Raw genomic sequence first — 27,036 nt, forward strand, 5'->3', positions numbered from 1 at the left:
TTTTCTAACTTACTAAATTGGATCAATTCTCCTTAAAGTTTCTTACAGCACCATGTTTATATGATTATTTGTTTATCTGTCTGCCCCACTGGACAGAAAGAGCCACAAAAGCAGGGATGTATTTGCTTAACTTTGTATCTCTGTAACCTGGTACATAGTAGGTACTCAGTACATATTTGTTAAACCATCAGTTAGGCATTTGAAAGGAATGTCTAGGGCACAGCAACAAGGGGATCACAGAAATGCTCTGTGTGCTCTAGGAGGTAGAAAGCAGTATGACAGGCCGGGCGCAGTGGCTCACGCTTGTAATCCCAGCACTTTGGGAGGCCGAGGCGGGCGGATCACGAGGTCAGGAGATCGAGACCACGGTGAAACCCCGTCTCTACTAAAAATACAAAAAATTAGCCGGGCATGGTGGTGGGCGCCTGTAGCCCCAGCTACTCGGGGAGGCTGAGGCAGGAGAATGGCGTGAACCCGGGAGGCGGAGCTTGCAGTGAGCCGAGATTGCGCCACTGCACTCCAGCCTGGGCGACAGAGTGAGACTCCGTCTCAAAAAAAAAAAAAAAAAAAAAGAAAGCAGTATGACAGATCCATCCTCTAGCTGGGTAGGAGAGAACTGTGAGGAGTCCGGAGGCCTTTACAGTTCCATGCTCTTGGGGCCTCCACCATTGTCTATCAGAGAGCTGGCGAGCGAGCCCCACTGCAGCACTGCCATTACCATACTTCCCTGGCCTGTACCTTCAGGCTTTGTCGTTCTTGTTACTTCAACATCATGACTGCAGTTTTTAGCCCTGTTGACCACTCGTGTCTTGAAATTCTCTCCCTCTTTGCCTTCTGTAGTATTTTATTTTTAAGTTTTTTCTTATCTCTCTGACAACATCTTGGCTTCTCTTCCCACTCATTTGCTCTATCCGAGTACTCATTCCAAAATTCAGCTTTGATCTCATGGCTCCCATGTTAGAGGATAAAGTCTGAACCTCTCAGCAGTTCTTAAGAGGCCCTCTGAGGAACTTGCCAGTATCTCAAGTTTCATCTCCTGCACTTCTGTTATAGCAGATGATTTGGCGTTCTCTGAGCACTCCGTGTTTTTATGATTTTGTGCCTTTTCCTCATGCCCCACCTTACATCCCCACCACCTATTGTCCTGGGAAGCCTCTACTATTTTCAAAACGCAGATCAGGTCACTTAGGCCTGCTCAGGCATTCCCTTCCTCCAGGCTGTGACTCCCTTAGAGGCAAGGCCTTTTTCTATAACATGGCACTTTTATATAGAGTACCTGGCGTATGGTAGACCTGTAATAAATATTCAAATAACTAAAAGGACAGTTCTTTTATCTTTTAATGATGCATATAAATAGTAACCTGAATGACAAATAACACTCATGATAAACCAGAGTATCACTGAATAAGCATTCCTTCTTGAGAACAGGCCTCTTGATAGTTAAAAAGTAAAATGTCAAAAAGTTTATTACATAAATAACCTTGATCTACTCTGACTGTATTTTTCTGTCTCACATAATTCTGTTACATTGTCACACCCTCCTAAAATGGATTTCTAGTCATGACATCGTAATAAAGTGTTGTTCCAGGCTTTAAAATGATACATCTGCCCTGAAAGCTTTGAGGTGTTTTTTTCCCTGGGGTGGTTATTTTTTCAGATTTCCGAGAGAAGGTTATCATATACCAATCATAATGTATGTGTTGTAAAGCCACACATTGCAATACTTTTTTTATGAGCTGTTATGTAAGCCATGCTTCAAGGCAAAGCAGGGATGCAGTGGAGGAAGAGCCGTTTTATGCATTTCCAGCTGCACAAAGTAGTAACATTTCATGTGGCAGTGCTATATTCATTCTCGAGTTTCTCCCCAGAGGGATAATAGGACATTGCTTTTTTGCCTTTCAAAAGGGTATAACAAACATTCTCTCCCAACACAAATGCCACATTTGACCTCATTCTGCTCTCAGTCAGTAAAATGGTTTTCTTAGTGTCATAAGAATTATTTTCTGTTGGTGACTTTAATTTCCTATAAGGTTTTTAGGAAGATTTGGAAATCATTATGTGGTTTCACTGGGTTTGCCAGATGTGAAGGAGGATTAAGAATTAAACTGTTTGCTTGGCTTTGGCTGGTATTAGATTATAAAATGCACTTTTACTGGAAACAAGAATCAAAGGATAGGCCCAAATAAGTACTTCCCTGGATTAAAAAAAAAAAAAAAAAAGTGTTAACAGTGTGGTCTCCAGGGATTGATATTCGGAATGCTATTTTAAAGTATTTTAAAGAGGATCGAGAAAAGAGAGTCTTAGCTCTTCTAGGTACTAAAGTAGGGTTGATTGGCACAAGCTGAAAGTTCATTCCAAAACATTATGTGAGTGGGCAGAAGAGGAGCAGATGTGACCTCATTTTCAATCAATTCAGCTTTTAAGCCGTTCCCCTTTCTCCACCTGATGAAATGCTGTGGTTGTTCTTTTGAAGGGTCTGTTTAGCAGGGTTAATTTCTTATTATCCTACTAAGCCATTTGGTTTTTAAATGTATGTTTCCCCTCTCCATGTGCATATGTAATATGTATGCACACATAAATTATTCATATGTTTAAAATTTCTCACAGATTTTATTTTACAATCTTTCTTTCATTACTTTGCTTTTATTTTTTTTTCTCTTCACTTTCCCAGTACCTTTCTTATTTTTAGACAGATCATTTTGTAGGAATAATGTGGTAAGATATTTCTTGTAAAATATTGGCTATTTTATTAAAATAATTTTGTGTAATTTATGATATCTCATCTTTAGAATAAAAATGCTACTTAGGAGCTTTCTTTTTAAAATTCAGGAATTGCTTAGCTCCTAAACATGAAGAGTTAAAATCTACTAGATCCTTTTATTATTTCTAAAAAGTATAATTATCAGCCTTTTACTACCTATGGGAGATGGGCTTTTCAGTGGCATTCGTATGCCTTGTATTTATAGGCCTGTCTTGGCATACGTGCTCTTACCACTGAAATGATGGCATAAACTTTGACAAATGCCATTTTGTCACCTTTTGAAATATACTACAAAACGATGTAGACTGTTTATGTGTGATTTTTTTCAAGTTCAAATCAGCTAAAGAGTTAATGTTAAATATTCACAATAAAAAATATTTTTTTAAAACCTGTAATGCGTATTTATGATTCAGTTTATGAGCCAAAAGCATGAATTTTTATAAGGTCTCTGAAAGATAGAACTTACCTAGATTTCATAAATATTTTCAAATTTCATGTGTTACATAGACTTCTTAATTAGTTGTCTATGATGATAACTTTGATCTACACCAGTTAAACAGTCTTAAGAATAAAAGTTTTTTTGTAAAACAATAATCAATTTGTTGTTCATTTTTCTGTTGCAAAAATTAACCTGTATTTTGGTCCTTTAATTACTTGCTTGTTTTTAAAATTTATTCCCACTTGAGTATTAACTCATGTTTTTCTGACCTGATTTAGCAGGGAACTGTTTGCAAGATAAATTGGCCAAGAGAACTAAGACTAACATCAGCAGATTTACTTTTTCATGTTTAAATAAAGTACTCATTTTCCATGAAGTGCCAACATGATTTATCCAAATCTGAGGAAGAGAAGAAACTAAAAAAAGGATTATTCAAATTTTAGATTTGTAGGGAAATAATGTTTTCACTTATCTCATTTGGATTCCCAAAATGCTAGCTTAAACCAAGCCAAGCAGTGGCATAAGATAATAGACCCAAAATCAGTTTATATCCCAGCAGGATAATAGATGAGCCACAGCTGGATGTTCTCCATTTACTCATCCATGAACAAACATGCACTGAGTACCTGCTGTCTACTAGGTACTGGGGACACACAGATAAATAATACACAGTATCTGTCCTCAAAGAGCCCTCAGTCTGATTGGGGAGAAACATACAAACATACTAAGGCAATACAGAAGTGCAATGTTAGAAATATTCACAGGTACGAAAGCAGAAAGTGCATCTGTGTAAACAAAACAAAACAAACAAAACAGGACCTAGGACCATGGGAGGAGGGCAGAGTTTCCCAGGAGCTGGTTCCTGAGTTTAAATGTGCTGATTTGAACTATTGTGTAGTTAATGGTAAGTTCACATTTACAAAATAGAACATTAGACATTACAGTGTTAACACAAAGAAGGGTTTTGTATGAAATCTCCCTTTTTCCAGTAATAATTTTAACTTATATGTTGAGAATCGAAAGTTTTTATTTTGTAATTTACCCTGATGCCTTTAAAATAATGCAGTGCATTGTTATGGTTCTTTAAAAGTAAATTTAGCATACCTTTAGTAAATTTGATCACCTACTTTAATTTGGATGAACTAAATTTAGTTCAAAATTGTACTATATACTTCTGAGTAAATATAATGGATTTGTCACCCATATTTACTAATATCACTGCCAAAACCACTTTTAAACTATACCTAATCACTGGAATAATCTAGAGTTCCAAAAGATCAAACTTGTGACTTAAAAGATTTTATATTTCTGAAGTTTTTCTTCTTAATATAGCCTCATCTCTGAAACACTTTAAATAAATGTATATCATCTGAAGAAAGTTATACTTGTCCATTAAGATTGGGTTCTGGTAAAATAAAGTTAATATTTCTTGTCAGTTGAAGAGCAATTTTCCTAAAGCCTGAGTGAAGAGGTGCCTCCCCACCAGAAAGTATATTCACTCACAGTGTCCAATGAGCTGAGATTAAATGTCAAATACTTACTAATGTATCTACTTGATATAGAGATGGCGATGGAAATTGGACACTGGCTAATTTTTTTTTTTTTTTTTTTTGAGACAGAGTTTCGCTCTTGTGCCCAGGCTGGGGTGCAGTGGCGCAATCTCAGCTCACTGCAACCTCCGCCTCCTGAGTTCAAGAGATTCTCCTGCCTAGGCCTCCCGAGTAGCTGGGATTACAGGCAAGCGTCACCACGCCTGGCTAATTTTTGTATTTTTAGTAGAGATGGGGTTTCTCCATGTTGGTTAGGCTGATCTCAAACGCCAGGCCCACCTTGGCCTCCCAAAGTGCTGAGATTATAGGCATGAGCCACTGTGCCCGGCCGAAACTAAGACTGGGGATACCATCAGTGCATAATTATTGTCCAAAGACAGAACATATGGGACTAATGCGTCAGTGTTTTTTATATACTAAATTGAAATAAATCTGGTGGGAACAAACCTGTTTAACCCTTGTTTGGCTTCTTCAATGATTTTAAATGCTTAGAACGGTTCAAAGTTTGTCACATTGAGATCCAGCTCCCCATCTTTCACCCGGAGGAAGAAGCTCTGTGGGGGCTTAGAAACAGGGGGATGGCTGTGCATGCTTTGCTTCTGTTTAAAAAGGGAATTCGGTCTCCAGAAGGGAGGGGATTGCACAGGATGCTTGGAGCAGGCATCAGAACATGTAGATGGTTTTGGATAGTCTTCATATAAGTTATCTTCAATAACTCAAAAGAGTTGATTGACAAAAAATAGTTGATTAGCCAGGCACAGTAGTTCATCCCCTGTAATCCTAGCATTTTGGGAGGCCGAGGTAGGAAGATCGCTTGAGCCCAGTAGTTCAAGACCAGACTGGGAAACAAAGTGAGACCCCATTTCTATTTAAAAAAAAAAAAGAAATAGTTGATATTTTTCTAATGAGCGTGTAGTATTTTTGGTACATTCAATTTTCCTGTTAAGTCAGGCAAATCACGAAATTATACTAATGATGTGGGACAAATTGCATTAAAACTGGGGGAAAAGAGCCCAAGACTTAAAACTTACCTCATCTGGATATTCTGTAGTTGATCACAATTACTGTACAGAATGCAGAGATCTTTAGAAAATTATTGTGTTGATACGGATGGTGACTTCTTTTAAGAATTCCAAATGGTATTGCATAAAAATCCTAAGATTGGTTAACTGGTTGCAAAATTATGAGATTTATTGGGAGGCTCTTATATAATGGAAATCTTCCTTTTATTCAGATGACTAGGTGTTCAAAAATGTGATATAGACAACTTTTTAAGAAGATACCTTTGTTTTTGAAACAGGGTCATGCTCTGGTCTCCAGGCTGGAGGGCAGTGGCACAATCATGGATCCCTGCAGCATAGGAAGATACTTATTTATTTCAGTGTTCTTCATTATAGTACAGGATAGATCTGTATTATATAGTGTGTTATATATTTTGCTTGTTTGGTTAAAGGGGGGTGGCATTTAATTGGCTCAAAATGCCCCCTTAGAAACCTGATAAAATCTTTCCAGTAGGTGGCTAAAACTGCTTCACAGACTTACCCACTTGTAACTGCAGTTGCCAAAGTATATTAGAAGTCTTGAGATAAAAGATATAACTATTAGCTATTCCATAATAGGCATCACTCCATTGTCAAGAGTCCCAGTGTTTCAATCTGTAAAGTAACTTTGAGATGAACTGGTTTACTGTGTAGTACTCAGCCTGGTTATCCTGCTTAAGTTTAATATACAGTATTAGAGTTCCTGACCTTGATTTTTTTTAGTGGAGCATTATGATGTCAACTCTACTATTTTCTCTATTTTGTTACCCTTTGGTTTATATCTTGGCCTGCTACTTAGAGAAAGGAAAAAAAAAAAGATGAAGAATAGGAATTCCTCTAAGCGAGTCTATTTCTTTGAGCAGATAATTCTTACCAGAATGTCATACTTTCAGCCACAGCTAGAGCTTATACAGAATTTTTATATTTCCATAAAATTACCTGAAAGCACACTTCATCCATTTTCAGTTCTGCCCTAGTTGCTAACAGAGGCATTGCCATTGAAAATCTCTTTCTAGTTTAGGGATATTAAAATATACTTGGAAATGGGTCCTTTCCTGTATGGATAACATTCTAGATATTTAAGGACTGGTAAGGTCTCTGTTTAATCTTGGGCTTATCCATTTTAAGCCCTGATTAAGCACAGACAAATTCCTTGACCATGTCCAGCACGGCTACAGCTCCCAATGCGGTCATCGCTCGGTGCTCTGAAAGGAGCAAGACATTGAGGTCTTCAGTCAGCGGAAATGTCTAGTCCGTCCAGCTGTGACTAAGCAGAGAGAAAGAAGGGTACTGAAGCTGGTGCACTCCACATTCCCACCCACATCTTGCCACATGTTGGTGAGAGTCTGGGGAGCCCTAGCCTGCTAGCACGCCTTGTTCCCTCTGAATTTCTGGAGCCTAGTTATTTTTACCACCTCCCTCTCTGCTTTCTGTGTCCATTCCTTCTGCTCCTTTTAGGTAAGTGCAGCCAGAGAAAGGATGCTGATAGGATTTTTCTGATGAAAGGTGTTTTTGATCAAGAGAGTTAAAATCACAGAATGAAGTTTGGCTTGTTATGCCTTTAAAATTCTGTGGCTCATGAAGAATGATAACCAAATAGTGTGCATGTTGTTCAAGCAGTGGCCCTTTCCTAAAGCTAAGTCGTCATTTCTCAAGAGATCATGTGACTGCATAAGCTCGTCATTAAAAGCTTAGTTTTCTAGGCTTCACCTGTGATTTCAAATTCAAACAAGCCTATGTTACTGTCATTTGCTCTAAAGACCATTTTTCTAAATCCCTTTGGATTTATATTATCTCTACCAAGGCCTGGCCATCATGGAAAAATATTACATATAAGCAGGATTTGGGAGTAAGAAGGGGCACTTTGTAAGATGTAAGGTGGATGGTGACTAGCCTGACCTTACTTCTGGTAATCCATATTACCATCCAGTGATAAGTGATTATATTTTTCAGTCCATTTCCACCTTTATGAACATACTGATCTTGGAAAATTATCTACTCATCCTCTTTTCCATTTCTATTCAACAGTGATTCATTGGTTTGGGCTGTAGAGTGGATCAGCTGGTGTTTACGAAGGTATCATAGTACCAGTGAGTCACAGAGGCATCTACTGATTCTCGTTCACTCTCAGAAAGGAGGAGGATGTAGCTTTCCTCCTCAGGGGAGTAAAGTATTACACCACTTTATAGCCGTTGTTTGAATCATATAATTAAGATTTAATGTGATTATTCTTAGTTGACTTGGGGTTAGACAGACAATTCTTGTATTTGGTTTTGCCTTCAGATTTAATGACATGCAGCCTTTGAGAAGTGAGCAAATTCAATTTTTCTGGTGCCATTATATAGCATTATTAAAAGTACAGTGCCGTGTAGGGAATATAGAGTTATGTTCTTGGTGAATTCATAAGGTATTGCCAGTACGGGTCTATCTGATCTAAGCCCTGCTCTCCCATTTTGTATTTTCCATTCTTTATCTCCCCTTTTCTTTTCAGAGTCTATCTTACCACCAAAGCAAAAATTTTAGGATTCGTTCATTTATTCAGTGAGTATTTATTGAGGAATTATGTGCCAGGATAAGCACTGGGCATGCAGTGGTGCATACGATGGACATAGCCTCTGCACTTTCACAGAACTTACAGTCTAGTGCAGGGATTAGGGGACCAAATCCACCCAACACCTGTCTCTGTAAATACATGGTTACTGGAACACAGCCGTACCCATTCATTTACATATTGTCTGTGGCTGCTGCCACACTGCAGAGGCAGACTTGAATAATTACCACAGGGACCGTGTGGTCTGCAAAGCCAAACATGTTTACTACTTAACCCTTTGAAGAAGAAGTTAGCTGACCCCTCTCTCATAGATAGTGCTGGAGACATTTCATAAATGCAGTCTAGAACCGGAAAAGCCTTGCCAACCCCCTTGAGGAGTGTGTATTCTCCAGAGGGCGGTGGGCTACTGCTGGAATATTGTAAGCAGGGAAAGAAACATGTTGATGTATGAATTTTAGAAAAGTCCCTGTGGCTGCTGTGTAGGAAGTATGTGTCAGGGCGAGAAGCACTAGGTCATAGTAGTTAAGAGTATAGATCCTGAGCCAGACTATTTGGATTGAAATTTTGACTCTACTACATACTGATTCTAATCTTAGGTAACTTCCCTGTCAGATGTCCTGTCTATAAAATAGACATGGCAATCATAGTACCTAACTCATGGGATTGAACAAGTTAATGTATGTGAAGCACTTACGACACAGAGTTTACCATCATCACTATTATTCCTATTGTAATCTTGTTCAGAGGTGAGGGTGCCTGAATTAAGGCAGTAGCAGTGAGGATGACAGAAAGAAGTGGCCAGATGGAGGCTCTACACAGGTGATAGAATTGACAGGAATTTATGATGAATTGATGTCAGAAGGGTAGATAAAAGAATAAAAAGTTGAGGATGATTGCAGGTTTTGGATTTCATCAGTTGAGTGAATGGTGGTTTCAGTCCCTGAAGTAAGGAGTCAGTCAGTGAAACAGGCTTGTGATGTGAGGTGAATGATAGGTTCAGTTTTTGGTATGTTAAATTTAGGTACTAGAGAGATATGAATAGAAATGTTCAGGAAGCAGTTGCCTGTAAGGTTTTGAGTTCAGAAAGGTGATATGGGCTGGGGAAATGGATGTAGCAATGATCACTATAAAACTGGTCACTGAGCTTGGAAGAGAATGAAATAACCCAGAATGAGGTTGGAATGACAAATAGACTAATAACAGAACCCTAAAGAACACCAACAGTTTAAGATTAGACAAAGAACCATTAAGTCAAAAAAAAAAAAAAAAAAGCAACTTTTGGAGGAAAATAAACATGAATTTTTAATCCATTAAAGTTTCTCTCGTTGAAATAGTTGAATTTGAAAAATATTTAAATTTGCAATTTTGGTATTAGCATAGGCCAACCTAAACAATAGTGTGTATTTCACAATTTGATTTCATGTACTATCATATCCTATATTCTTCTAATATTCAATTTCTTCTCTATGGAACATTAGGTAACTTAGTGGATGCTATGGCTATGGATGCTGACATTATATGAGCTGTTCAAACTACTCTTCTATATTTAATAACATTTCCTTACCTCCCTGTTTACCAATTCACTTGAGCCTGTGATAGGAAAAACTGAAGTGGAGGAGAATGTCTTTCTCCTTTTTGTGTTATACTTGTTTCAGCATCAACAACTTGGAACCAGTGTGTTACAATATTTTATAATGATATCTCTATATTAATTTACTTACAACACTAACATAAGTAAGTATAATTTTGGAAGGAGCCAGGAGATAAATTGGAGAAACGAACATTTTTTCCATCATCGGAATCACCCTTTACCTCTCTCTTACAGTCATGCGTGCCTTACACTTTACTTAGTTAATTCCCAAGAGAATCTTCAGTTCTTCCTGAATATGATTTCCAGCAAAACAGCCTTCTACTCACTTATTCTGACCCTTAGTAGGGCTCATAGTTTAGGCTCAAGCGAAGTCCCTGAGGTGGGACAATCAGAAGGCTGATCCAGCGTCTTTCTCAACCCTGTACCACACATGCCTGAAGAAAGGCATCACATTTATACAATCAGGCTGTGTTGCCTTTTCTATTTAGGGGGGAACTTGTGAAAAACTTTGAAATGCTCCCAAAAGATGACTGTCTAACTCTACTTTCCAGCTTATCTCACCATTTCCTATTTTACAATCCTGGAAATTACAGAAAACTGAGAGTGATGCAAAGGACACTTGTCCATTGAAATGGAAGTAGTTCTGGTGGAATGCAACTGATTATTGCCCTATGTAGAGTGACTAATTTAACCAGATTTGCATCTATTTGTAAATTCTTTGCAATATTCTTGATGTTTATGTTTGTCCTTTGGATTTATTTTTGAACCATTTGTAATATCTTACAGGTTCCTTTTTTAATGAGTTAGTTAAAATCTATGTCCTGTCTTCAAAAAAAAATTATCTTGTTATATATACACATGTATGTTTATACATGCATATCACATCTGTAGAAAAATTCACAAGAAGTTGGTAGCTGTAATTACCCCTGCAGAAGGAAAGGCAGGAAAGCTTGCATTTCACTACATGCCCTTTTGGATGTTTTGAATTTTGTGTTGTATGCCTATGTTACCTAAACATAGAAAATTTTAAAAAGTTTCTTTTTGAACTTTTGAAAGTCAAGACCTAGCGATCCCTTAACTACTAACTTCGCATCTGAAATAACTGACTTTCTATAAAGGTTTTTGCCTCTAAATAAACTACTAATAGAGAGCAGCCTACACATCAACATCATACTTAGAGACTTACTTTTGTATTTTTTAAGGCAAACTAGTAAACTTTACTTTTCAAGGTAGCTCTAACCCTGTAGAAAGATTTTGGTCAGGTGGTGCTAATATTATGACTAATCTGTTGGGGAATCACACAGTCTTAGTGTAGGGGGAAGTGGCAGACACATCAGCCTATTTTGCATTTATTCTGTGTGCACCTTGCTTCTTCACCAGCTGTGTCCTCTGTAATCCCCTTGTCTAATTATAACGAGCAGCCCTCCCATTAAGCCAGTGATTATCAGGCTTAGATGTATATTAAAATCACCAGGAGTGCTTTTAAAAATCAAAATGCTTAGACCAATTAAATCACAATGTCTGAGGGTAAGACACAGACATTGGCATTTTTTAAAGCCATCAAGGTGATGCCAATGTTGAGAAACAGTGTCTTGTGCAAAGAATGGTACTGGCTTAGGAAAAAACTTATAATACCTCAGAAGCAAAAGCACTCAGGATATCTGACTGGAAGATCTGCATAGGTGATGAAGACGGACCAAACAGAAAAGAGAGGCACCCTTTACTGTGAATGAATATCCTTGTACAAAGAATCTGTTTTGACCCATGCTCCTTCTGGAATGGGGCAAACTAGATATGGGGGAGTGGTTTAAAAGCCCAAGCTGACTTAGTTACAGGTATTAGCTTTTTTTATACTTCTGAATTCAGATAAACTCTCAGTGAGTAAAAAATACCAAATTGGGACTCTGCATATCCCCGCCTTGTTCCTCTGCCATTTGGGGCACTGAGCCAGCCTGCTGACAGTGACATCCATCTAATACCACTGCCACCATATGGTTATGCTACTGACAAAAGGTTATATTTATCACACACGGGACAACTGGGAAAACCACATACTGTACAAACATGACCTATTAAGCATCTGCTTTAATCAAAGATTCTAGAACTTCTTTGCTCTAACCCTTAAAAATATGCTTTATTAAGAGGTCTTTGATAGAGAGGTGGGTTTGTAAAGGGAGAAGTAAAAATGCATCCTTTCTTTAATTTTGAAATTGTAAGGCGAGGAGATAGCCTATTTCTTGGTATTTCCTCTCTACCCTGAAAGATATCTTCTAATGGGAAGTCCTGATTAATGGCCCGCTTGTATTCCAAACTGTTTTATTGTTGCCTCAGCCTTTTTTAAAACCTGAAAATTGGTCTCATGAGCTCTAGTGTGGTGGTTTGTCTTCATGTACTCATTGTATATCCCCTCCCTTTTGTATAGGAAGACAGAGATGTCAATGACCCCATGCCCAACCGAGGCGGCAATGGACTAGCTCCTGGGGAGGACAAATTCAAACCTGTGGTACCATGGCCTCATGTTGAAGGAGTAGAAGTGGACTTAGAGTCTATTAGAAGAAAAAACAAGGCCAAAAATGAACAAGAGCACCATGCTGGAGGAGATTCCCAGAAAGATATCATGCAGAGGCAGTATCTCACATTTAAGCCTCAGACATTCACCTACCATGATCCTGTGCTTCGCCCAGGGATCCTCGGTAACTTTGAACCCAAAGAACCTGAGCCTCCTGGAGTGGTTGGTGGCCCTGGAGAGAAAGCCAAGCCATTGGTTTTGGGACCAGAATTCAAACAAGCAATTCAAGCCAGCATTAAAGAGTTTGGATTTAACATGGTGGCAAGTGACATGATCTCACTGGACCGCAGCGTCAATGACTTACGCCAAGAAGAGTAAGCACACGCCCTCTTCTTTCTAAAAATGGGGCAACTGTTGTTTTCATAGGTTTTTAGGTTTAGTTAGATTGTTAGAATGGAGACATTATTGATGCCTTTATTTCAAGGAAATAAGAGGATCTTTGAAAAGTAAAATGGTCAGAAGGAGGCGGTCCCTCCATTTATGCCATTGTATTGAAGGCGGGCTGTATAAAATTCCAGGGCCCTCTACATCAGTGCTATTCAAAATACGGTCTATTCAAAAGACTGGCACTGATCTGTGAATTTTTTGTTACCAGTCCACAGTGAGAAAATGAGCTTGCAGCAGGATGTAAGCCAACTACACTATTAAATATGTTGTTTAGTTTAACTGACAATTTTTAAATAGCAAAACTTCCTTGATTTGTTGATTTTCATTCTGGAGCAAGTGCCTTATCTTGTTGTGGAACAATAGCAAACAGTCACAGTGTTCTGGGTGTCTCACATAATTAACTAGATTTATGTTTCCTTTAATTTTTTTCCTCAGTACTGAAACTGGGAACTGAAACACTTTACTATATGCATCTATCTACTCAGATAGATGAAACTGTGACCTAAGATTTCCAATTCTTTTCAAGTAGTATGATTTTTAAATGAAAGATTTTCAGCTCTTAACTTTTGATGGATAGTGATTATCGAATGAACTCAAAGCTTTTCTCTTTCAGTTTATTCAATAACTGGTTCTACTACTATAGGATCTACATAACTTTCATTAATGTAGTTGGAAATTTAATTTACTGCTACTAGAAAACACTCAAAATGTATTCCTGATGATGTATTGTTAGCATAATCTTCATTTTTAAAAGGTTAATGCAGCAGGTGCTCACACCCCCATACCTATTCACATACACGTATGCATGTACACACACATACACATACACCTATTCACCAGCATTCTTTATGACCACTAAGTAAAATCCTGTGTCCAATATAATGCCATTCAATAGACTTTGAGCATTCCTGTACATTTACTGGTAAAAGTGTGAAGAGATGAGTGAAATGTGCAAAGAAAGTAGGAGTGGAAGTGCAGCAGTGTGATGGTAAGTGATACAACCTTTTATACAGAGAACAGTGAGAGCATCTCCCGGGGCTGTGAAGGAAGAATCTTAGAGTAATTTATTCCCAGTAGAGACTTGCCTAGTCATAGATAGCATTGCCAGATTTAGCAAATAAAAATACAAGATGTCCAATTAAATTTGAATTTCAGATAAACGGTGAAAAAATTTAGTATACGTTCCAAATATTGCATGGGACATACTTAAAAATTTTTTTAAATTGGATTTCCCTGAAATCCAATTTTAACTCGGTGTTCTATGGTTTATCTGGCAGTCTTAGTCAGGAGATAAAGATGGTTGTTAAAGAGTTAGAGCTGCCATGTGAGGACCCTTTAGGACCCCTAACAGGATCTACAGTCCCTCGTCTAGAGTGTGTCTCAGTTATCTTCAGTGTAGCAACCCAGTCAGATCCCTCATCTCTGTTACAGAGGTGCTTTGCGACATGACTGGTGGCATTCTTATCACTGTAATGAGTCCCAGGCTGGGACTTAGTATAAGTTATTGAATTCTCACAACCAAACTGTGAGAGAGCTCTTACCTGTGTGTGTGAAGTCTGAGGCTCAGACAGAGTTGTGACTTCTTTGCATTTACCCAGAAGAATGGCAAAACTGTGCGTCACCCCTAGGTGATGTGGTGTGAAAGCCCCTTCGTTTCCATCACTGCACACCTGAGGTATATATCTCTCTCTGAGTAGTGTACCTCAGTGCAGATGTTACAATCAGAGGGTGAGCTTAACAGTGTGGAAACGAGATTTTAGCACATAAACTGTTTATTTAAAAATATGTCACTTAAAACACCAGTATAAATACAGCTAACTTTTCAATATAAGAAATAAGAAAATTAAATGATGTACAAGGATTAAAGCACAGCACAGGATTTAGAGACATCCTCTGTGCCTCCCTCCCCTTCACCCCTCACATCCAGTCCATCAGCAAGGCCCCTTCGTTCTACCACCAAAATGTAGCCCAGATCACTTCTGAGGTCCGCTTCTTTCCTCTCCTCTGCCTCCACCTGAGGCCATGCAACCATCATCTCTCCTGGAATCCTGCAGAAGTCTCCTTACTGGTCTTTCCATTTCTACTCTTGCCTCTTACTGTCTATTATTCAGACAGAAATCAGTGTGGTCTTTTAGAAACCCAAATCTAAAACCATTCTGTGCCTTCCCATTGCACTTAAAACCCAAACTCCTAACGTGCAGCAACCCCCATGCTGTGGCCCTTACCCACCTTGCAGACCTCTTCTTGCTACTATACTTCTTGCCCACATAGCCCAGCTGTGCTGGCCTGTCTCAGGTCCTCTGCATATGCTCTTCCCTCTTCCACGAATGCTTGTTCCTTTCTTCCCATGACGGGCTGGCTCCTTCTCATACTTTAGGCCTCACTTGCACTTCTCTAACCCCATGCTGTCTAATTTGCTAAGGCCCCACTTTATTCTCTATTACTTCTCTTTAGCCATTTTGTTCATGGTGTTTATCAAATTTTATAATTAGATATTGGTTTATTAAGTTGTTTATTGGCTGCCTTTCTCATTAGATAAGTTCCTAAGAGCAAGAACCATGCCTATTTGTAAGCCTAGTAACTGACAAGTAGGAACTCAGTAGTACTACCCAGTTGGTAAATATCTGTTGAGAATGAATGAATGTGTGAATGAAATTAGCCAGGGTTCAAACCTTGATGCCATCACTAGATGTGAAATCTTTGACCAGTTACTTCTCTCTAACCCTCAGTTACCTAAACCTTAATACAGATCTAACCATACCAATCTCTTAGGATTAGCATTAGAATTAAATGACATAATTGACTACAAAAAGTCTTTTATTAGCCTGTTGGTTAGAAACCTAAGTATTATTAGCTGTTTTTACTGCTATGGTATTTTCTTCATTACCTTGTTGTCAACATTCGAATGTTTTCAGTTACTATTTAGCTTTGATACGCTCTGTTGCTTTTTGGAAAACGTAAATGTCACACATTGCCTTATCTACATCCTCTTGCTTCTACTAGTACCTTCCATGACGTGAAAGCTTTCATCTCCTTTGAAAATTTCAGACACACTGATTTCCATGGGAACCTCGCATCTCTGAGTCCTCCTTGCACCCCGCAGTTTCTTTCCTGTCTCCTTTCTTTCCTTCTTCCATGCCTTGCATAGCCAGTTGTGTCTCGTGTTCTTTCCTCTGGCACAACTGGAGCAGTGCCTAGAAATAGGACGTTGCATGTTTTTGTGTATTATTTCTGTAAATATTGTGTCTCCAATAAAATTAAAAGGCCCAAATCTATTTTAGTAAATGCTCCTAAGCCTCTCTTTGAAATCCTATACTAGTGATAAAAGTCATTTTTAATATTTCAAAATGCCCAAATATAATAAATCCCAGAAACTTTTTTAAACTGAATCCAAATTATTTTTTAAACTGGATTCTTTCTCCCACTTAAAAAAAATGAGATAGACTTCATTCCTTTTTGAACACTTACAATTCAATGTAGAGTATAACATAATTTTCTAAGTAAAATTATTTATACTTTAGAATGTGGACAATCTTTGGAATTTTTCTCTAAAATAAAAATCGCCTAAGTGTTGCATATTACCTAATATGCATATTAGCACTTGTCTGCTTTTACTGGCAATATATTGAAAACATATCGCACATCCATATTGTGCACATGAGGATGCACCCTTCTTCATCCTCATCCCTCTTGGGGAATGTGCTTGGAGCCCCTCAGAAGCTGGCTTGCTGTGGCGCTGGCTTTTTGCCGCTTCAGAACACAGGCCCTAACAGCCTTGTTCTCCTGCCTCTGTCTGTGGTAGAAATGAGGCACCTGCATGGCTTAGAGACCAGGCTTGGGCTGTTTGTCCAACTGTGACATCTGACACTGTGGTTAGCTTGTTCGTTCTTGCGGCTGTTCTGTAGTCTTTGTAGATGAATGTTCTCTTCCCTAGAAGCAGGAGAGAACTGTCCAGCTGCTGGCATGACTCACACTTCTGTATGTGATAGCTTTGAATTACATTCACTGACTGAGTAATTTATTGGCTGTTGATTGCTTGTTAAAAGGGTGAGTAACAGTATTTTGAGTGAACTGGAGGCCTGCTTCTTTTTTTTTTTTTTTTTTTTTTTTGAGACGGAGTCTCGCTCTGTCGCCCAGGCTGGAGTGCAGTGGCGCAGTCTCGGCTCACTGTAAGCTCTGCCTCCCGGGTTCACGCCATTCTCCTGCCTCAGCCTCTCCGAGTAGCTGGGACTACAGGCGCCCACCACCACGCCCGGCTAATTTTTTGTATTTTTAGTAGAGACAGGGTTTCACCGTGGTCTCGATCTCCTGACCTCGTGATCCGCCCGCCTCGGCCTCCCAAAGTGCTGGGATTACAAGCGTGAGCCACCGCGCCCGGCGGCCTGCTTCTTTTTTAATGACTTGAGCCAAGAATGACTTCACCTGCCTTCACACTTTTTTCTATAAAATACAAATATGATTTTCTTCACAGTTCAACAGATACTGAGTATCTCTAATATGTAATGCACTGTCCCTGCCTTCAAGGGGCTCACCATCTACCACTAGGGAGAAAGGAAAGAATGCCATAATGTAAGGCAGAATGTAAGAACCATTAGAAAGGTATTTTAATAATGTGGTTCAGAGGAGTGAGAGGTCAAGTTACAGGGGAGTCAGAAAAGGATACTTTGCCAGGCATGGTGTCTCATGCCTGTAATCCCAGCACTTTCAGAGGCCGAGGTGGGCTGATCGCATGAGTCCAGGAGTTCGAGACCAGCCTGGGCAACTTGGTAAAACCCCATCTCTACCAAAAATACAAAAAAATCAGCTGGGCGTGTTGGCGCATCCCTGTGGTCCCTTCTACTTGGGAGGCTGAGGTGAGAGGATCCCTTGAGCCTAGGAGGCAGAGGTTGCAGTGAGCCGAGATCACACCACTGCACTCCAGCCTGAGTGATGGAGTGAGAGCCAATCTCAAAGAAAAGAAAAGGATAGTTGAGGGAGATACTAGGGAAGACCCTGAAGGAAGAGTAGGGTGTCTTTAGGAAGAGGGCACTTAAACATGTAGTAGAAGACATGAGCACGTAGTGCAGTGTACTTGGATCTGGAGGTATGTGGAGAGAAATACAGCTGGGAAGATAGTAGGGTATCGGAAGACTACATGCCATTCACAGGGTCTAAATTGAATCTGGTATTTGGGAAGACCCACTGAAGGTTTATAAAGAGAACTTTGGGGATTTCAAACTAGTAGAGGTGTTAGAGTAGATTAGGGGGTGGAGACCTGTTAGAGGGTTAGTGGCATTCAAGTGGGAACTCCAGTGGGGGTTATAGAACCAGAAAAAGGAGATTCAGTGTAAGAGAACAAAAGAGTTAGAAGCAGTAGGCCTTGGGAGGTGATGGAGTGGAAGGGGAAATCAAAGATAAATCCAAGGCTTTGAAGCTCAGTAACACAAAGAGGAGTGGTGCCATTAACAGAAAGAGGCTGGTTAGGATAGAACAATCCACTCTGCCCAAAGCTCGTTTACCTGAACTGGTCGGCTCCCTGATTTAGATGGATTCATGCAGAGCCAGTCAGGATGAGGAGCCTGTTTATGGGAAGAAGTAGAAAGTTTTGTTTGTGGATAGGTTAGATTTTCTTCTGATAAAGTTTGGGATTTTATTTCCTTTTACTGTGAACTGCTGACGCAAACACTTGGAAATATTCTTACCCTTTTTTTCTGCCCAACAAAGCAGACAATCAGAGGTACTTTGATTCAAACAAATGAGTTAAATATTTTGACTTATTGAATGAATTCATTTGCTTCTAATAGTTAACCTTTTCTCCCACCTGCACATCTTTTGCATTTGTTTTGTAGAAAGCTATCTTAGTTGCAATTACAAAGTGAGATGATAGATGTAAAAGTGCTTTGAAAATTCTAAGAGCTATGCACATGTTAGTAAGATTGTTAATATCTTTCTTAAGCTTGTCTATGGGAAATTTTTTTTAAAAAGATATTTTACATTTACACTCATGCCTTATATGCCAGATAATTCTCCTCTTACCTGAGTCCAAAATAAATATTGATTCTTATACTGTAATTTTATCTAAGGTGAATTGTGTTTGTGAGGTTTTCTTATTCTCTATCCATGTTAAAGGGTTCTCTTTGATATCTACCAAGCTATTTAGAATGTATTGCTATAATTTATAAAATGGTTGCTATTTTTAAAACATTGATTTAGTAGGAATGCTATAGCTTTCCTTTTAATTTGGTTTTATGTATCTTGATCCATAGATCTCAGCTAGAGCTAAAACCTTAAACTACTCATAAAACGCTAAGACAAATATTTAGAATATATAGAAATCATACATACACTTACATATATGAATCATGTATATGCAGAGGTATTTGTACTTCGCCCTAGTTTCTGTTTTTGGAATATGTGGTGGTTCTGTATGACCATCCAAACTAATTGATGACAATTTTTCACACACAATCCCTTTTTTACATAAATTGCCCAAAACATATTTTATTTTTCAGACTACAGTTTAGCAACTTTAGGTCTAATGTTCAGAAAACACATTTGAAAGTGGTTTCAGATGACCCAAGATGGACATGTTGCTTACTGACCTGAAAATTTTTACTCTTGGAAACTAGACTACTTTGTGAATTCAGGGGTTTTCCAGATTTACTTTAAAATAAGTCCTTGTGTTCTGATGTCTACTTTTCTTCTTCACACACATATAAACATAAAAACATATACACATTGCATGTTAGAATTTTCTCAAGTTGATTTTTGTTTAAGGTTCCGGCTAACAACAGATGCATTTAGACAAACTGAAATTATTTTAAAAAACAGGAGTTAACTCACATTACCCCCATTTCTACAGCAGTTTAGGGAGATACCATATTTATTTCAGTGAGGCTACAAAAACTGGAAATTGGGGTAACTTGTTTCTCTAAACCTCCATTAGCAGAGTAGCAGCAATCTTGAATCCCTCTCTCCCTGAAGTGCCTTCTTACCCTTGATAGGTTCTAGATGGCTCCCTTCCCTTGGTGGAAACGTCCTTCTGCTGCCCAGACCTCATTTGGTTGATGAGAGCCTTCCCACTCTCTGGTTATTGTCCAAGTTGCTCTATTGACAGAGGATTTATCTTCATTTCCCCTCCCTTCATCCCTCTAGCTCTGCCACCAGTGTTACAATTCACAAAGTACGCCTGATAAAAAGTTATAAACTCACATTGCATTTATTATATTTTCACAGCCCTCTACCCCCAACTACGAATTTAGAAAAAGTTTCCTGGAGACTAGTTTGAAAAATATTTACGGTGACACCACTAGATATCCCATAACATCCCACCCCAGTGACAGACAATTTCAGGAAAACCTTGACTCTTTTTTTCTCTCAGAATAAGTCTTTTGCTCATGGGAAACACTAACACAGAGATTAAGGGATGTTTTTTGTACCCTTTCCTCCTAGAGCATCTCAATGTTTGAGCTAACAGTCTTTTCAAAGTATTTAGTCATTGTTCTCTGCCAAAAGGTTATCAGTTCCTTCTGAAAGACAGCCTGTGCCAATAGACCCAGACATGCTAGAGTGCAGTGTGGATGGCGGAACACACGCCCCTTTCCCTCAGTGGGTCAGCATGGTCACCTTTGGTAATTTAGCTCACACTATTCCAGAACCATTAGATACAGGCTGTCTGCTACAATATATGTTTCTTTGATGCATATTGGCTCCTGTGTGTTTGGTAAATAGGGAAATTATATCAATTCAGTGTGTAAGTTTTTGTGGTTCATAGATTTCCTCTTGCATATTAATGTTTGGAAGTGATCAGGAATAAGGTTTCTCACAGCTAAAGAGACAGCCATAAAAAATTATTTATGAAGACCTTAAGGGGAAAACATTGTCTTCTGCAGAAGTGTTTTTCTTTAGTGAAAGAAATGGGGAGTTTACTGGCTTTAAGGCCCACTCACTGTACTTGCCGCTATATTTAGCTGTCTGAAGAAGCTGCACGTGCATCCAAAGAAACTGAGAAAGAAATTGATTGATGAAGAAGGCCATCCTTGGGTCATACTTTTAATTTTGGTGAAATTACTCTGTATTAAAAATGAATGTCTTCGAAGACCTACAAAAAGGAAAGCACAAGCCTATGGGTTTTAAGTTTGCAAAGGATGGACTGTGATACAAAATGCAAAATTAGTTGCAATTTTAACTGTGCTGATTTTGGTTTCTTTAGGGCTCTGGTCCCAAAGTTCCTTAAGTTTTGTGTGGTCTGGTCGTTATCACTTTTTTTTTTTTTTTTTTTGAGTCCTATTGCCCTCCCTCCCTTCCTTCCTTCCTTCCCGTGTTTTTTTCTGAAGTCTTTCTTTGCCTTTCTTTCTTTCTTTCTTTCTTTCTTTCTTTCTTTCTTTCTTTCTTTCTTTCTTTTTTTCTTTTCTTTCTTTTCTTTCTTTTCTTTCTTTCTTTCTTTCTTTCTTTCTTTCTTTTTCTTTCGCATACTCTTGCAAAACAGAGATTGCTAGGACTATATATACGAGGCAGAAATGCCTATAATTGCACCTAAAAGGCAGGCATAGCCAGACTGCTGGGCTTAGGGCTATGCTATGACTGCTTTGCATAATATAGCCATAATATAAAAGGAAGAATGGGAGATATTTTCTATATTTTAGATTAATAATTTACATGACACTGTCTAGCTGGTAAACCAAGCATAAACCAACATTTATATAGAAGGAATATCCCCTACCTCTCCATTTATTGTTGAAGCAGAGCAACTATTCTAAAAAATAGACCACTCTCAATAGACAGCAAGGATTACATATGGCCACAATGGGGAGAAACTTGGCCCAGTTTAGAGCCAGGACTCACTTTTGCCATAGTCGGCTATAAAACTCCAGATGACTTCACTCTTTTTACATTTACACATGTAGATCTTTACCTCTGGAATATCTGGTAAAAGGACCTGTGTTGGAGAGAAGGCAATCTTTAAAAGTAGTTAAACCAGGTTAGAGGCAGTTAGGGGAGGCTTCCATCCTCTCATTCTGAGTTTAAAATTGACTTCAACTCCTTAATCTCTAGGAATCATTTGTGACAGTTTCCCCATGGTTAAGGCAAGTCACTGGAGAGAGCTGTAAAGCAGGATCATAAGCACCAATTTTTTTTCTTCAGAAAGGATTGTAGAAGTAGTAATATGAATAATGGTTGAATAATTGTTATATAACTTCTTGAATGCACTTATAAATAAATTAATTATCTTTGCTCATTTTAAGCTGAATATGTAAAAGATACACTTGGTGTATCATAAATAGATTTAGTCTTTCATCATTTTTGCAAGATACAAGTTGAAAGTGCTAAGAAGGAAAAAGGGCTTAGCACCAAAGCCAAGCTAATTACATGAGTTAAAATTATATAAATAATATAGTTTAATTACATTCAGTAAACTTTTAGTCCGTCACTGGGAAATGACCTGTAGCTTTGCTTCCCTCTTCACTGAATCCTAGGGGAGATTCCACTCTTCAAAATGTAGCTATTGTATAGGAGGTAAATCACATTTTTAATAGCCTGGTGACTTATTTGAGAATGAACCCTGCCATTTTAATCAAATGGAAAATATCCGTGCATTCTCCACAATAGAAAGGCCCAGTGAGCAAACTAAAACCATGATAAGGGCTCTAGAGAAAGATTTGAGAATCTAAACTCCACATTCTTAAGACCCTGGAGATTCACAACTGTCACTTTAAAGGAAAGTGTTGTAGTCTTCAGTAGACGGATGCACTTCATCTTTTGTGAGGTAGGAGCTCCCTCCAGAGTCCACACGTGGTAAGCTGCAGGCCTGCTGGAGTGGGTCCCCATCCAAGGAAGATATTTAAGGCTGATTTCTTCTCCCAGTGAGATTGAATTGGGGAAGGGGCATTAAAGGAGGACAGAGAAACTCTCTTGAAAGCTTTTATTGAAGTCTGTGTAAACACAACTGCTTAAGAAAGCAGCCTTGGGTATCCTTATTTAAATCAAACACAAAGAAGAATCTATCTATCTTCTGGGCAGACACTAATGTAACCTAGACTAGAGTTTGGTTGGTTCTTGACCTCGTATCTTCTGTCATTGTGGTACTAGTCTCTGGCTCCAGGGTCATATGCCAGATGTTGAGGCTAATGAGCAGAAGGGCTGGAATTAACAGTGTGCTAAGGGCGTGCACCAGTAGATGTAGAGTGGCCCAGAAAGGGTTCAGCCCTAGTATATTTATTTACACTTGTTTATATGGTTTTCAGGATACTTCTCGATCACGTCAAATGTCTCCCACTTCCACATAATTAACTCTGTTGCTGTGACTGCTGCTTTTCTTATCTCTCTGTTGCAGCAGCTGATGGAGACGGGGGGCTTCAATCAGTGACAGTAAGGATCGGCAGCATCACTGTCCCTGTGTTACATCTATATGTCTAGCAGTATGCTGGGTTTTTAAATGTACTATCTCCTATGCTTATAACCATACTGAGATAGTATATTTTCAATTTCAGTATATTTTTGGATGATGAAAGTGAGGCTTAGAGAAGTAGAAAACTTGCAGGTCACATAACTCGAAGATGGAGATCCTGGGACTCAAATTCTGGCATATACACCCATTGCCTTGTTAGGGATGCTAACAGCCAAGAGGTTGTGTTCCAGTTTGCTACAGGACATTAACTTTTTTTTACAGGGAAAGTTAGAAAAAGGTAAAAGGCAAAGGTTTAGTGTGTCATTATTGCAGAATTTTTTCCTGCCTCCTAAGACAGGGTTTCACAATCTCGGCACTTGACATTTGGGCCAGATAATTCTTTGTTGACAGTTCTTTGTCCTGTACATTGTAGGATGTTTAGCAGCCTCTGTGGCATCTACTCACTAGATGTCAGGAACACACACACCCGCTTTCACCTCCCTAGTTGTGACAACCAGTTCTCCAGATGTTGCCACATGCCCCCTGGGGGGCAAAATCACCCCTGATTAAAAATCACTGCTGCAAGGAGTTAATCGAGGTAATTTTGTGGGAGGAGGGTATGACACAATGAAAATAACAGAGATGGATTTATAGGATTAAGGGGAAGAATTGGAACAGATTGATGGAATGGGACAAATAGATAGGAAGACTTTGTCCTAAGTAAGATGAAGATAGTTGTTAGATTAGTGGAGGGTTACATGAAGGTTCACAGGCTCCATTGTGGCAGATCTGAATATTGTTGGTGGTAGTACAGTAATCATTCATGGATGCATTTATAACTTTCTCTCTTCTCCCTCCTCCTGCTTTTTTTTTTTTTTTTTTTTTTTAAATAACAAATAGCAGGAGTGAAGAAAAAAGATCCAATCCTGCTATTTCTCTAGTTCTACCTTTCGGCCAGTTGGTGGCCACTGAGGGCGTTTCAGAATTTGGTGTATATTTGTCCAAACTTTATTCTGAGTTATATTAAACTCATTCTCCTCTTGAATTATCCCCCTTATTTCTTATTTCCATTACTTGGTTTTGTTTTTTGTTTTGTTTTTGAGAGAGAGCGTCTCCCTTTGTCGCCCAGGCTGGAATGCAGTGGCACAATCTCAGCGCACTGCAACTTCTGCCTATGGGTTCAAGTGATTTTACCACCTCATCCTCTCCAGTAGCTGGGATCCCAGGTGCCTGCCACCACGCCCAGCTAATTTTTGTATTTTTAGCAGAGACGGGGTTTTGCCTTGTTGGCCAGGCTGGTCTCAAACTCTTGACCTCAGGTGATCCGCCCACCTCAGCCTCCCAAAGTGCTGGGATTACAGGCGTGAGCCACCATGCCTGGCCCATTTCTTGTGTTTTTAATTAGAAGAATTGCTAATATCTGTGGGGGGAAATTATTTGAAGTAACAAGAAAAATATCAATAATGCTTATTGTATTAACCTTCAAAGATAATTTTACAATATACTTATCAGGACTATTATAAGAAATTCACTTATAAATATTGTAGTTACATACCATCAAATGCCGGAATGAATTATACAAAGGTAAAGTGTGTAACAATACTATGAGTCCTTGCTCAGTGTCTTCAATAGGTTCAGGAAGAGGACGTACAATGAAGCTAATTTTGCCATAGGCAAATTGATATTGTTGACTGAAGGAAAAAATTTAAGCTTTTAAATAATTAAAGTTAGTTCTATTTGTAAGTCTTACTGAGGACTATAGATTGAGGCTTATAACCCAGAAGCAATTCTGTCAGGCTGTTTTAAGGCAGTATTTTCGTTTATGGTTTACATGTAGGTGGTGAAGATTTAATATGTGTTTTAATATGTGTAAAATTAAGTTTCAGTGTAAGTATATCTGGTGATAGGTTATAGAAGTATAATCATTAATTTTGTCAAATGTTATTTTATGTGTAGGAAAAGGCAAGGACTAGGGTCATTCATCTTTTAAGAAATGTAGTGACTGAGGCAAGAGTTGTGGTGGGGCCATGTGTTTTGTTTTGTTTTGTCTTTAAAGTATTTTTTACAGAGCTGTATGTCATCACTGAATCAAGAGCTTTGTGAAATTATATTGGCAAGTAGAAATGAGCATGCCTTTTTATGTTTGTTATTGTGCCTTACAACATAAACAAGAGTCAAGTTCCTATGGCATATTTCTGGTCACAAAAATATCACCAAACTTCTAAGTAAGGACCAAAATACTTCTAATATTAAATATTGAAATAAATGTGAAGTATGCATACATTCAAGAAACATTAATAAAAACAAGTAAGATGAGGATTTACTCAATTTTTGGTGAACCCATGAGTGATGGTGGTCATAGTGGTGGTGAATTTAATCAACAAGTAAACGTTTACAAAGCGAAAATTGTCAGGAGTACCTTCCACCACCATGCAGTTCAAAAACAAGCAATAACAAACGTGGGGAGCTTGCTGAGCGCTTCTGTCTCACATCATTTATTGTCCTGCATCTGTATAATTGTTGTCTACATTACCCATTTTTATTTCACAGTAATTTGTATTTATTCATATAATTTGCAATCCACTCATTCCACTTGAGGGTGGTGTATAGCCAGAGCCAATTTTGGCAGCTGAAAACACAAGATGGGCACCCTCCATGGCCAGGACACCATCCCATCACAGGTGTACTCACACATACCCATACTCATTCACCCTGGGCTATGTAGACACAGCATTTCACCTAATGGGCACAGCTTGGGGATGTATATCCAGAGAAAACCCAAGCAGACAAGGGAAGGGTGTGCAAACTCTACCCAGACAGTCGCATCAGTTTTGTTTTTTTTTTTTTCTCGTCAGCATTAAAACAAAACAAGATTGAATGAGGCAATGTTATTCAAGGACCTGCACTACACTTATTTAATAACTTGGCTTGTCAGAGCTTACAGAGCACCCTTTAACGTGCTTAAAAAAGATAGCTGCGGCTGGGCGTGGCAGCTCACGCCTGTAATCCCAGCACTTTGGGAGGCTGAGGCGGGTGGATCACTTGAGGCCAGGAGTTCGAGACCAGCCTGGCCAACATGGTGAAACCCTGTCTCTACTAAAAATAAAAAAAAATTAGCCAGGTGTGGTGGCACGCACCTGTAATCCCAGCTTCTCAGGAGGCTGAGGCAGCAGAATTGCTTGAACCCGGAAGGTGGAGGCTGCAGTGAACTGAGACTGTGCCACTGTACTTCAGCCTGGGGGACAGAGCCAGACTCAGTCTCAAAAAAAATTTAAAAAATAAAAAATAGATAGCTGTAAATAATTAGGCTTTTATTTATGTGGGTTAACTATCAAAATATACAACATTGAAATTAAAACAAAATTTTAATCGTTAATTCATTTAAGAATAATAATTTCATTACATATTACATATTTTATGAAAATCAATTTTTTAAAATTAAAAGAAATGAGTATCATTGTCTTAGATTTTTACCAACTTCTGGAATGTCTGGCTTATAGAAGACACCTTAATTCCAACACGTACCTCTGCATTCAGTCTATGCCCCTGGGTTGTTTTAGTTGAAATATATGAAGAAAATGTGGCCTCACTCAGACATGTAATTGCAAAAGGGGGGAGAATTTTAATAGCTTTTTTCAAGTAATTGTGGATACTCCTCTTTGATACTGTACTAAAACTCAACAAGTGGTAGTTTTTTAAAAAAGTAGTTGCAATATAGAATCTGAAAGCATAAAAAAGAACTTTAGTACTGTTTCTAGTCTGTCTTGCACTTTAACAGGACA

General features: G+C 38.7%; 1 protein-coding gene across 2 annotated transcripts in view; it reads left to right on the forward strand.

Annotated features, from left to right (window-relative positions):
• The window catches only part of GALNT7 (polypeptide N-acetylgalactosaminyltransferase 7), a 154,595-nt gene that overhangs the window by 65,547 nt on the left and 62,012 nt on the right, over positions 1 to 27,036 (forward strand). For both annotated transcript variants that reach the window (XM_032148919.3, XM_032148918.3), the window contains exon 2: positions 12,355 to 12,815. In XM_032148919.3, the coding sequence (XP_032004810.1) occupies positions 12,355 to 12,815 (461 nt within the window). The remainder of the gene's footprint in view (positions 1 to 12,354; positions 12,816 to 27,036) is intronic.

Source organism: Hylobates moloch, unplaced genomic scaffold (genome assembly GCF_009828535.3).
Source record: "Hylobates moloch isolate HMO894 unplaced genomic scaffold, HMol_V3 SCAFFOLD_3, whole genome shotgun sequence".
In the NCBI taxonomy this organism is placed as follows: Eukaryota; Metazoa; Chordata; class Mammalia; order Primates; family Hylobatidae; genus Hylobates; species Hylobates moloch.